The sequence below is a fragment of the Clavelina lepadiformis genome, chromosome 8 (genome assembly GCF_947623445.1).
Source record: "Clavelina lepadiformis chromosome 8, kaClaLepa1.1, whole genome shotgun sequence".
NCBI classification, from domain to species: domain Eukaryota; kingdom Metazoa; phylum Chordata; class Ascidiacea; order Aplousobranchia; family Clavelinidae; genus Clavelina; species Clavelina lepadiformis.
In genome coordinates, this window is record NC_135247.1 from 13,135,986 (window position 1) to 13,149,018 (window position 13,033).

Genomic DNA, 13,033 nt, shown 5'->3' on the forward strand with positions numbered 1-13,033 from the left:
ATAACTAACTATGCTGCTCGCCTAGTTAAGAACCTCTTTAGTTGTAAGAACCCTTTCGATTAAATCTTGGTTAAAACTCGCAATTCCTGAAATAAAAGTAGGCCTGCAATATGAGTTTTGTATTGTGTGTTTGAGTTTTCGTTGTTTGTGACCAAGACATCAGCTTCAACAACGCGATTCAATAAAGACTTTAGTAATAATGTTGGTTCAAGTTGTTTCTGACAAACACCTGTAGGGAGGTAGTTAAAAATCGGTTTGGTCCAAAAATCAGCAATCAAGATTCATCACTGAGATGCCGATTTCGAATCGGGAAAATTAGCGAAAATTTCAATGCAGCAAATGCGGCGAACTCGTAAGGAAGAAATGCACTGCAGTTCGCTTTGAAATAATGTTCCAAAATCTGAAATCAAAATACAACGTAAAAATGCAATTTTCGAAATGATCACTTATTCGTTACAGTTTTACGAAAAAGGATTCCGAAAAAAGACCTTAACTCACTGAAATTAGCTCTGGAACAACTTCAGTTTTCAAATCACCGTGTACCTTTGCAGACAAAAGAAGGCAAACGGCTGCCAAGTGATGGCGATTGGCTTTATTAATTGCACAGCTAAAAACGAGTCGTTCAAAATAGTATTTTGCGTACGTTAATACCGCAGGTTGTAAACCAAATGCTTTTACGGAACGCATCATCTGTTTTTCCAATGAACGAAGTTTTGATAATGTTAAACACACCTGCAAAAACACTTTATGTATATTCCAGATTTTGCGCTCTGTACGTTATACAGTAGGGGTATGTGCAAAACGTACCTGCGGGTAACATTTCTTGAACTTAAGATTTAAGTCCCGTTTAAGCTCACTTGGTTTTGTGTAGTCTACAATGCTAACCTGAAATGCAAAATAGGAGATAAACTAAGCTATTGAAAAGGTGCAAAGAGAATACAATGTCACAATAAAAATAATTCATAAAAAGTTTCGAAACCAAACAAAATTCTTGGACAAGCCTCACACCACAGATCACCATTCATTCCAACTCTCAAACTTGTTCAAATTACTAAACTTTGTAACAACAAAAACCTTTCCTCGACTACCAATCATATGATATCTTTATTAAAACAGTAAAAGCTATTTGGCATTCAAAATAATAATTACACCAAATGCATATCATACTTACGATGTAACTATTAAATCTTAATACTCGTCTGTGTTTTCCACAAGTCCATTGTGGACTATTCAAATTAACTGGAGCTGTAAAAACAAAATTTACAAAGTTAATAAACCATAAATAACTATAATAACCTTATAATTAATAATAGGATGCAAAAATTGTGAGTTTACTAACCTAAATCATTAAAACTTGGATGAAGTAAAGCGTTGTATGACACCTAAATAAAAAGTATATGATCAAGCAAAGCTTTTTGTACTTGTCCATTATAAAAAGCAGCAAACACAAAATTTTCTTTAAAAGACTAATTTCTAATCACTTCTAATGATACCTCTTCCTTAGAGTGTCCAACAACCTGAGTAGGCTCAGGTAAAGTTAAGTTTTCCAGCTGTTCTAGTCTTGTATGTGACAGCAAAGGCCCTTTTGAAGGAGACCCTTGACTAAAAACAAAATGTACCAAACTTTATGAAAACCTGAAGCCAAGTCTGACAACGACAAAATATATATTTGCTCTTCTCATGACCAACCTTTTACTTTTGTTTCCATCTTTTACATACGGTATAACTGAGAAGACAGCCAGAAGTGTATGATGAGAAGGTTCAACAAGAAAGGCTCTTAAAAAGATCTTGAACATTCACTAACATCTACTAATTGCATGGGTAAAAAACAAGAAGTCTTTGACAAAACCAACTACAGAACCCAAGTAACAGAAAACATATGTAGTGTATTAGCTAATTAGCAGATACTTTGGTCGATACTACAATATAATTAATGCACTAAAAACAAATGCAGTAAAGGTCGCTGCGGCTCACTGTCATAAGAAAATTCTTAGATTTCAATTACCTGCTTTTACGCAAAGATTTGTTGGTGATATATTTAATCTTTTCAACTCGATTTCTTAGTTGACTTCTTCTAACACAATAAAGTGCTTGCACAGGAGGCAGTATAGTCTCAGCAATACTTGACAAACTGGATCTCCCTGCAATTTGCATAGAGAATGTAATTTTAGGCCGGTGCATCTAAAAGCAGTAAAGAAAGAAATTTTTTACTCTGAACAAAGAAATAAATTTTATGTTTAAAAGTTTTAAGTGATGTAAATGTATCAAAAATGATAATGATATATATATACCATTACTACATTTTTGAACAGGTAAAGCATCCAAGTTTTCAGTCAATAAAACTTTACTTTATTTAGGTATAATGCTATCGTTGGAAATATGAATGGTAAGCTGATGTTTATGCTATAATAACCATAAAGTCTGCATGAGAAAATAAACATCAAAAATTTACAATACCTACTTATAAGGCAATTAGTATTCTCTGAAGTTTTGTCAATTGTGGATAGAGAACGTTTATAAAGGACACGAGACTGTGGTAAACTACAAGTTTCAAAATTAAATTTTCATGAGACATAGCAAGTAAACACACAAAATACAGCAAAAAAGTTGAAAACTATCATACAACCATTTTAACTAAAAGATATTTTTCGGCTCAGCAAAGTTTCTTAGCTTGTAATATGACCTGGGGTCCATATTTCCAATCTCTTCAGAATCATGGTGGTTATTTTTATTGTCACAAACAGATGCATTTCCTGAAGTTCCTACAAGTGAGTATATTTTATAAAATGATGTTGCGAAGGAGTTCTGCAAGACCAAAACCATCTAATAAATAGATCAGGTTTACCACAAACACACTTCACAAGCATTGGAAATTCTCAACCAAATGACTGAAACAACGTGGAGGTGGATGAATTTGTTTTCAAATTCGGTCGAAAACCAATCATTTTTAATTAGCACCAAACAAGTACCAATCATCATTTCCTGTTTCGGAAAATTTCATTTCGGACAGAATATAAAAACACAATCGGGACCCCCTCTATCGAGTACGACGACCACACTTGCGAGGGACACACAATTCAATTTAGCAAATGCCAAAATATTTACCACTGTGCATTTGTTCAGAAGAATATTCCTTAATCAACTCCTCAGCAGAATTCAAGTCCAAAGGTATATCTACAATTAATAGATAAACAAAACTCAGTTATGAAAGTATATATAAAAAAACAATAATATAAGATATTGTTTTTACTTTACTATTTCTCAGAATGTATACTTACATGATTTGACAATAATATTGGTACATGCTTATTATTACACAATCTATATAGTTATGTAGCATAGGCCCATATTATGACTGGCATTAAGCAGCACACTTTTTAACAAAATTTCAGGATGCACAACTTTAGCATTGCGATGGAGTAAACAAAACTTCGATAATGTTCAATGGTGTAGTTGCCAATGGTAATCTTTCTTCACAAGAGTCTACATCAAATCATACCAGTGATACCATACCATCAACTTCACCATAATTTTCTCTCAGTGATCTTATCACAAATTAATGGTTGACTCTTCACTTTTTTGCCAGTATCAAATAGGGAAACTGTTGTATTTTTAATGATACAGAAGACTGTAAAAGTTGGTCATCGCCAACATGTAAAATTGAAAACTAAATTTGAACCCACTCAACTCAGACACGTTGACTATTTGCTTGCGCAATGGGAAAATGCCAACAGAAAACGCTGATCGCTACCAGAGAGGCGTGTACACATTATTTCAAAACACAAGTGCCCGAGGGAGCAAACACATTACGGTTCTATAACACAAATCGTATCAGAAACATAAAGGCCATCTTTGGTTTACCTGTAGTTTTACCAGCAGTTGTGCTAAACACACTGAAAAAAATGTCAATTTCAAATGTCTCAGTTTTCAAAAATCTGAAGAGCAGCAGATGGTCTCTAAACACTTCATCCAGGTATAAAAAAAAAACAGAATGAGCTGATCAGGGTGTCAGAATATTTCCAAACAAATCTTTCCAACAATAACAAATTCTCACCTTAGTGTCAAATGGATAAAGGTTTTTACGCACCATTTAGAAGGCGAAGGTGAAAATGGTTATGCTCGAGTGATTTTGAACCTACCAACCAGCAAAGCAGCAGACAATTTTGTTTTTATGGTGGCAAATGTTTATCACCGATAAAACAAATCCTTTGCATTTGTGTCTTCAGCCATGCAAGGTGACCAGAAATCAAATTTCTTTGCAAATGACATAATATGTTCCAGTATTATATTTGCCACCTGATTTTTTGTTTCAGTTTTATATTTAATTTTGATAGATATTTTGTTACATCTATGACAAATGCCAAGTAATTTAACCAATCAACAATCAGCTTTACAGTTTTTTTCTTAAAACAATTGCTTTCAATTCTTAAACACCAGGGGCCACAAACAATGTTCTTCGTACGAGTACGAATATTTGTTATTCGTAAGCTTTTCGTGTTTGTAAATTCATTTGGCAAATGCTAATGTCACTTGTTACATTTGGACAGTTAAAAATAATTTGTTCATAATGTATCTAATGATAATAACTACTCCAGTGTAATTATATGAATAAAAATAGTTAGATTAAAACATTTCGGAACAAAAAATCATCCTATTGATTTTCGATACAAAAAAAAAATTTGTTTGCAATTGTGGCACCCATTAAGTTTAAGTTATGTACAAAATACGTCACAAACTATTGATTGGTTGATTTGAAATATAGCGAATAATGGTCATGACTCATTATTAATTAAGAACTGTTGGTTCCACAAGTGTTAAATCTACTCCCAAATTCTTTTTTGCTAAATCGCATACTTTGTATAGTTCGGGATTTCTTATATAAAATTCATTCGGTAATTCACAACATCTTCACTTTCTTCAACTTAGTACATTCTTTCCTCATTAATAAATATGTTTCGAAACGTCGCTATTGTGGCAGCTGTGTACCATTTTTTTAACAACACAAACATTTACCTCTAAATTTTCCAAAACGATTGTCTTGATCACTCATGAATTTTTATTGAGGAACATTTTTGACAAATTCACTAATATTCATATGAACAAAAATATCTGGTTCGAATCGTAGAATAAAATATTTTTCACACGACTAAAAAATATTCATACAAATTACTAAACATTTGTACAAAAGAAAAATTTTAGTATCACACATTAAAATCTCATAAATATGTCATAAATATGTATTTGTTAAACAATTTATTGATTGTTCTTTGCCTCATTTCAGAATCACTTTCTCATGAGCCTTAAAATGAAACAAAAAATCGGCTAGGCATAAAATACAAACCTTTTGTTTCATGGAAGACACCAAAAACAAATACTGGCACACTGATATGAGGTGAGTAGTTATACGTCCCAAATCAGGTGTACACAAATCTGTCCTAATAAAATGCACACAAGTCATTACAAAAAACAAACAAAAAATACTTTTCATGTCCTTTTGTTGACCTACCTTTCATCTAACCACACACTAAAGATAACTCAACTACTTGCAGTCTGACCTTCTTATCTGAACGTATTTTGTCAGGCTTTTGATTTAGGCCAATAACATGTTTTGCAGTCATTGGCTGTCTCAAATTGGTTGTGGCATGTTCCACGCTGGTAAATTCAAACCAGTTTTACGTCATTTGCTAATGGAGGGACTTGGTCTTTGGTCACATGTAAAACATTTTTGAACATTCCGCTAAATTAGAAGCAATAACGTGCACTTAGATTTGGTATGAATTTTTTGGTTTGTACATAAAAATAACACAGGTCTTGAGATGACTCTTCGGCCTTCGCACTTAAATTTTGGTTCTTCGCATGACTTAAGTTTTTTCCTTTTTTCTTTGATGTCTTTTAATATGTAAACCTTTGTATAATATATGTTAAATATGTTTCATAAAACAGTTTATTTCCACCCCATGTCCAGTGCAAAAACCTAAAAAAGTAGACTCAATAAAGAAGAAAATAGAATGGCACACATTGGACAAGGAAACGTTTTAGAATCTTTCCCAAACTAGGCTCGCCATTTTTTAGAAATGCAAAACCGGGGAAGCATATTCAATTTAATTTGTTTTAACTGTTTGTATACAATACTTTTGTGGAAATGCTCTAGGTAGATCATTCTAAACTCTCATTTTCTTTTGGGGACAATGCTAAAAATTACAAGTTAATTTAGTCACACGACTATTACCTCAAATTTTAGTTCAAAATATACCCGACTATGGGCAGATTAAAATGCTTGCAGCTGCAGTGCTGACTGACTGGGCTAGGCAAGCTAATTTTCTCAACTGATTAAATCTAGGCCATAGTGATGTAACAAGCACAGTGGAAATTGCAACTGACGGAAAGTAACCGCTAGAATATCCTAACAGATAATGCTAATTGTTCACGGATTCTCTCAGTTAAACCCCTTTGTAATATATTGCATTTAATGTAGACTATTGTAAATAGTTCTATCTTTAAGATGGTTAAAATGCATTGCTTGAGCTGAGGATGCAGAAAGAAATTCAATTGTCAAATAGCAAATCTCAGAACGCAAATTCCAGGGCAAACTGTTTGACCGGGCGAGACACTGGGACAAGCCCTTAAAACTGGGACTGTCCCAGCTGAACCTAGACGTATGAAGAGCCTATCTCTAACCATACGCCAAAAGATATTGATTTCTTTCCTATGCTGCCAAAAACATCGTCTTAGTCTATTGCTGTATTCATCCATTTTTTTAAGTTAAGTAACGTAATTCAATCAGATTGTTGGGCTTATGAATAAGGTCCTTTGATAGAGAATAAGTGGAAAAAGATCACACAGCAAGAAACTCAAAGAGGCAAAAAACTGACGTTGATGTAAACGGTACGCCATTCTGTTGTGGGCAGACAATACTATTTGCAATATTTACATTCTACCTTCACCAAAGATGACATATATATATTAATTTAAGCTAATCATAAACAAATCATTTTTACAAAAAACAACTTACAAGCAAGGTAAAATAAAGCAGCTCTTTCAGTGTGTTCATCCATTACTTCTGTCAGCCTGTTGTAAATTGATTTTTATCCTTACACCTAGAAAAAAATGTATCTTTTTTATTGCATGATATTCCGTGTATTTGTAAATTTTTTTATTTTCTAGTCTACCGAAAGCACATGTGAGTATTTCTTATGCACATAACATTTATCGTGAGAGGTGCTGTATGTCTGGCTTGTTTGCTGATTCAGTAGTTCTGAGTTGGTAGATGATGCAATCATGCATTATCTGAGAGCCTTCCAGACAAAGCCCAAAAATTTAGTGAAACTGGGAGAATCAATTGAAAATGTTAAAGCTCCTTTTACAAGGCTCCTAAAACATTTTCAACATTCTTTGTGGGTACCGTGACATAGTATCGTAACGCAATTTTATCCTCACAATGAGGAAAGTCATTGCTGAAATTAAACAAAACACTAAATACTCATGATTCGAGCTTTGATAACCGAGTTTGTCTTTGTGCAAGTTCTAATAAAACATATACTTTTTATGTTTGTTTTTTCAAGTGTTATTAATGGACAGTTCAAAGGCGTTGCAATGGTGGTACCATTGGGAATCAAACACTGGCCGGATTATTGCGGCCCCAGCTCTCTACACACTTTGCTACTGAGCCAACAAGCACTTTTAGTACGATAGAAATAGCGAAACGTAATGACATTAAACACACAGTTACATTTCAAGGATTTCTGTCCAAATCGACACTGATTATTTTATTAGTTAGGCCAGGCCACAATCATGCTATCACTTAATTCATAACTAACAAGTAACAACATTATCAAATGAAAATGTAAAAGTCAATTGAGACCAAAATGGGTCACAAATGCCAACTTTTAAACTGCAGTATTTTGAAAAAGCAAGTTTTATAATGCAGGCCCACACTGAATGAGAAGACGTTATGATGTCATAATCCTCTCAATACTGAAACTTAGTGTGGGTATACAAATGTACATCAGAACTTGCCACCCAAATCAGGCTTCCTGTTAGGAATAGATTGGAAACAAAGTCAAGCTACCTTGACCAATATATCTTTTTAGTAACAAACCAGACTGTACATACAGCTAGAATACACCGTCGCAAATGCTGCAAACACCTAATAACATTTGTGCAATTCATGCGCTGTAAAATGCAAACTAAATGCACATAGAAAGTACAATGATGATTTGTTGAAATAATGTTAATTGTCATTGTCCTCATATTTCATTGAGTTAAATTTTATTTTGAGTTAATAGGAGACTTATGATTTACTGTTTTAGCTTACTTTGTCAAAAAAACACTCAAAAAGGCTTTTGTTTCGATATGTCTGAACAAGCCTTGTTTTTAAAACGACATGAAATTTGATGTCGATGTTTGACACAGAAAAAACACTACAACACTTTGCAAAGCGCTACAGAAAGTAAACAAAGTTTGTGATGCCATAGTTGCAAAATAAATCAGACGATGCTTCTGATGCAAAAGAACCTTTTAGAGTTATGAAGGTCATTTTTTCAGATGGTAAAACTTTTTTAATCGCCTATACTCAACAATGGAAAATATCCACCACCTTTCTTTTTAGAACTACAAGCGTTCTAGGCACCAGATAGAAAAGATTTTGCTTAAGTCAATATTATTTGAACTTCTTTAAATTTCGAAATAATAGACTGAAAATAAATACGAACTGAATTGCTATATATAGCCTGGCCAACTGGAAAGTAGGGCAGTTTTCGATGGGAAAGTGTTTGTGCAACGACTCAAATTTCGACATGATGGTGTGCACAAAAGTTCTATTCTTTGTTTATGCATGCAGCTGCCACACATTCCACTATTATATGGTAGCGTACTTGTTTGACCATTTTATATCGAGGACAGCACAATCTTTTTCACTTCCCACAGTCAGTGGTGAAAAATAAACAATACAATATCAATATATCCTACCCTACATCACCTCTTTCGGGAGAAATCTCCATCAAAGGTTAAACATATGTTTTTTCAGGCCTTTCGGTAATTACTTTACCAAAACTAAATCTACAAGTTTATGACATAGAAATGAAGTCATTCAATTTCAACCTGCCAAAATATATACACCCTACCCTAACTTTAAGGCAACGTCTATTTCACCAGCTGCTGGTTAACAAATTTAGACATTTAATTTACCGGCGCCGTTTACCTAAGTAGGAAAATATGAATATGGTAAACAGCAATTACACTGGCCAATCAATTGAAATGTATGTTAATTTCACATGAGAACCACCACTAATTTTTACATTAACCTAAAACTAATCCCCTCTGACCCATATTCTCACTTCTCTTCATTAAATTACTAAGCTAGCCTGCGAATTAAAATAAACGCTATTTTTCAACTAAAATTCACATTTTTTTCCAAAGTCTATAAATAAATTATCTTAAATCTAATCCCCTACGACCCAAACTCTCACCTCTCATGCCTAGGCCTAAAGAAAATTAAAACTAACAAATTAAAACTTACAAAATTAAATTGCAAAGGCATTTGTGTCAAAGCCTACGAATTCATAAAATAATATTTGACATGTAGACAACAATATTTTAAGTGTGGTGATTATATTTCAAGGCAAATCTCAATAGGTGTGCCACAAGGGTCAGTATTAAAGTCACTCCTTTTTCTGCTTTATGATATATGAATGATCTTCCCAACAGCATTTCCCTTGGAATAAGACTATTTGCTGATGATACAGTATTATACAATTCATATTCAAATATTGCAGAAATTTAAAAACAAATGACAATTGAACTTGATAAGATAAATAACTGCCTAAAAATTAACAAGCTTTCTTTAAATTATATATAGTAACACTTTTTTCATGATAACTACACCCAAAATGTGCAAATGGACAAAAGTAAACCTGGCCATAAATGGCAATAAAATCGAAAGGGCTACCAAAATTAAATATCTAGGCATAATACTAGATGAACAATTTAAATGGAATTATCATGTTGAAGAGCTCTGCAAAAAAACTGTCAAGAATCTGTGGTGTCTTGTACAAAATTCAACTATTTACCATTAAAAAGATTTTGATCATGTTATACTATAGTCTAGTTTACAGTGGTTTACAATATGGTATATTTGCTTGGGGATCTGCATCAAATAGTGTTTTAAAACCATTAAATATAATTCACAATAAAACAGTAAGACTAATTACCAATAGTAACAAATATACCAAACTAACTACACTTTATAGTGCAAACGATCTTCCAAATATATCTCAAATATATCAATTATACTATATTTATACAGAAGGATATCAAATTGAACTTATTACTAGTCTGTAAATGAAAAAACTATTTATAAGTCTTTCATTTGCTAGATCGCTATTTGTGGCCTTGTTAACATAGCGCAAAAATTGCAATTCAGACTTCTTATTAGAGTTTAGTTTTAAAAAAACAAAATTCGTTAAGGTAATTCTTTAGCAAACCATATTGGTGTAATCTGCATTCGCATGTTAAATACAATATCTGTTAAATTTAGGTTATCCGGTGCAAGCCAAGCTTGCCTATCAAGCATTGGAGCACCATATCCTTGGTGTGGAAAAAACTCCTTGCAATAGAAAGTATAAGTCACTGTTTCAATGATAATGTATTTAACTATGTATGTATTTATCATGATAATAATGTTTTCAACAATGTACAATTTATTTAATGTACAGTATGTCTTCATAATTATACTCATGTATTAATTATAAATGATAGTCCAGTAATGTATTCGGTAATGTATCTACAAGTTATTTAATGTATGTATGTATTCAAACTGTTAGCTTATATACGAATGTCAATGTACAACAAATGACAACATTTCTGATTACATTTGTACTGAAATTATCACCTGTAGTGGTTGTGTAGTATGTATATATCCACCATTTCTTAATTTGAACACAAGTAATTAGCGTTGAATTAAATTTAGAAATTAGTCTACAAATACTACTAATAATTATAATCATTGGATATGTCGATTAATTAATTAGTCAACAAAACAAACTAATGAAAACAGGATAATTTAGCACTGTTTTTAGAGTAATTACTACATTCTTGTTGACTAACTGTTAGATTTAATTTTTACAGTATACAGACAGGCAAATTCATGCATAACTATTACGCAAATCTTCTTCCTAACAATTTAATGACTATTTCAGCGAAATCCAAATGGTACACAAATGCAATTTTAGATCACCAAAGGAAAACTTGTTCTTGCCCTAAACCAAATAAATAAAATGTAAAAAAAAGTTAACATTTCGAGGAACTAATTTTTGGAATAAACTACCAAACAAGTACCAAAAATATTAATTCTCATATCAATTGAAAATTGGACTTTTGCAAGGGAAGTGCTTTTCGGATAATTGTGAATAGGGTGATGGATGTATGATTGTTAATTTCTTTTGCATCATATAGGTTGTTGATTTTTGATTTGATTAAAAAAAGTTTTTTTTGTTGCTTGTTCTGTTCATGTTTATCTGGTGCGTCTCTGTTTGCTGTTTTGTTTTTGCAGTGTTGTTTTAATTAATTAAGCATCAGTTTACTATTCGTTTTTTTTTCTATTTTGCAATAGAATCTGGGGCAGTTGACATTGATGACCGTGAGGTCTTTTCACTGCCCCCACCAATTAACTGTTTTTATACTTTTTGGTTTGCTTTTGAATGGTCAAATAAACTCTCTTTCTCTAAATTTGAACAATAAAAAGAAATAAAACAGAATCGAACTCCAGAACTCTAGCATGCAAGCCCCGCAACGCCTTCTTCCCGTATTAAACAAGAGTGATAAATCCATTAGTGAAAATTTTCCGGTCCAGAATGAAATTGAAATTTAACTAGCCCACCTCATAGGGCCGAGAAAATCGTCAGGAAAAACAAGGAGAATTTCAGTTTCGTGTTGTCGAGCACACAACAAGGTTAAAAAAGAGAAATCAAACAACAACGTTCGTTCAGACTAGTATAGTCCTATCTCAATAAAAACTCAACATAACACAACCAAAACAAAAAGAAATCAAGAAAAGAAAAATCCCCGGCCTTCTGTTGCGTACATTGATATCCTATAAAAACGGATAGGTGATTTATAAGATCAAAGAGATTTAAATACTGTACTTAGAGATTTGTTTAAATCTTTTTGATAAGATATAGCAAAAGATTGTAGTCTGACAAAAATTTCGACAACACGTGGTGAGATATTACGCCATAAAATTAAAACTGTTTTGTGCTCATAAGGTGGTGCTGGGTTGAATTTTTTCCGTAACTGATGCTTTTGCCTATGAAATTAATTCTTCCCAAATCCAGCAATACCAATTAAAGCTTGTTTCCATTAGTTAAGTGTGGGCGGAGCTACGCATAAAAAAACAGGGACCCCATTGTTCCCTGATGGTAGTTATAAAGTAATGTGCCGAGATATTTTCCCCGATGATAACATAGTACACGATGATACCTGTATACTAAAAAAATAATTAGTCAAATTACTAAAAACTATTACTATTCCGGTCAATTGATGCGAGCAAGTTAAATACCAGTGCTGTAAAGGTGAGTAATTTTTAGTTAATATTAGCAAATAAAAAGTGGGAATAACGAGTTACATTTCTCAGCGGAATCGATTAAAATTTTGGGTTAAATCACTGCATTTCTATCACGTCGCGCTTGGATCGTCATTTTAGAGTACAAGTTAATCAGCTCAAAATTACTACTTTTTCCGGCCAGTTGCGGCGATCAAATTAGATACTACCGTACAGGTGACCAAATTTCTGTTAATATTTGCAAATAAAAAATGGGGAAAACCGCATTGGATTTCTCAGCAGAATCGATTGTAACTTTCGGTCCAATCACTGCATTTCCTGTCACGCTGGTATTAAATGGAATGTTGTTTGAGTACCCGTTAGGCTTATCTAAAATTTGTTTATTTGGTAAGTTATCATTTTTTATTTTGTTTGCTATTTTATACCGTATATTTTACATTATTTTGCTGTAATTCAACCTTCATCAATTGGCATGGG

The 13,033-nt window shown here is 32.8% G+C and overlaps 1 protein-coding gene across 4 annotated transcripts; it reads right to left on the reverse strand.

Moving 5' to 3' along the window:
• Nucleotides 1–104: 104 nt before the first annotated feature.
• On the reverse strand, nt 105–12,015 carry LOC143469139 (CDK5 and ABL1 enzyme substrate 2-like). Of its 4 annotated transcripts, none has more exons than XM_076966715.1 (14): nt 10,889–12,015; nt 7,013–7,097; nt 3,862–3,963; nt 3,106–3,174; nt 2,684–2,762; nt 2,462–2,541; nt 2,006–2,141; nt 1,690–1,776; nt 1,494–1,602; nt 1,340–1,382; nt 1,172–1,245; nt 808–885; nt 544–732; nt 105–400 (listed from the first exon to the last, which is right to left on the reverse strand). In XM_076966715.1, exons 2-14 carry the CDS (start codon nt 7,053–7,055, stop codon nt 275–277), a joined length of 1,215 nt encoding a protein of 404 aa, XP_076822830.1. In that variant the 5' UTR covers nt 7,056–7,097; nt 10,889–12,015; the 3' UTR covers nt 105–274. The 4 variants fall into 4 exon arrangements, with proteins under 4 accessions (XP_076822830.1, XP_076822829.1, XP_076822831.1 ...); XM_076966714.1 differs by having other exon boundaries at nt 499–732; nt 10,889–12,013; XM_076966716.1 differs by lacking the exon at nt 3,862–3,963 and having other exon boundaries at nt 499–732; nt 10,889–12,010.
• Nucleotides 12,016–13,033: the final 1,018 nt, after the last annotated feature.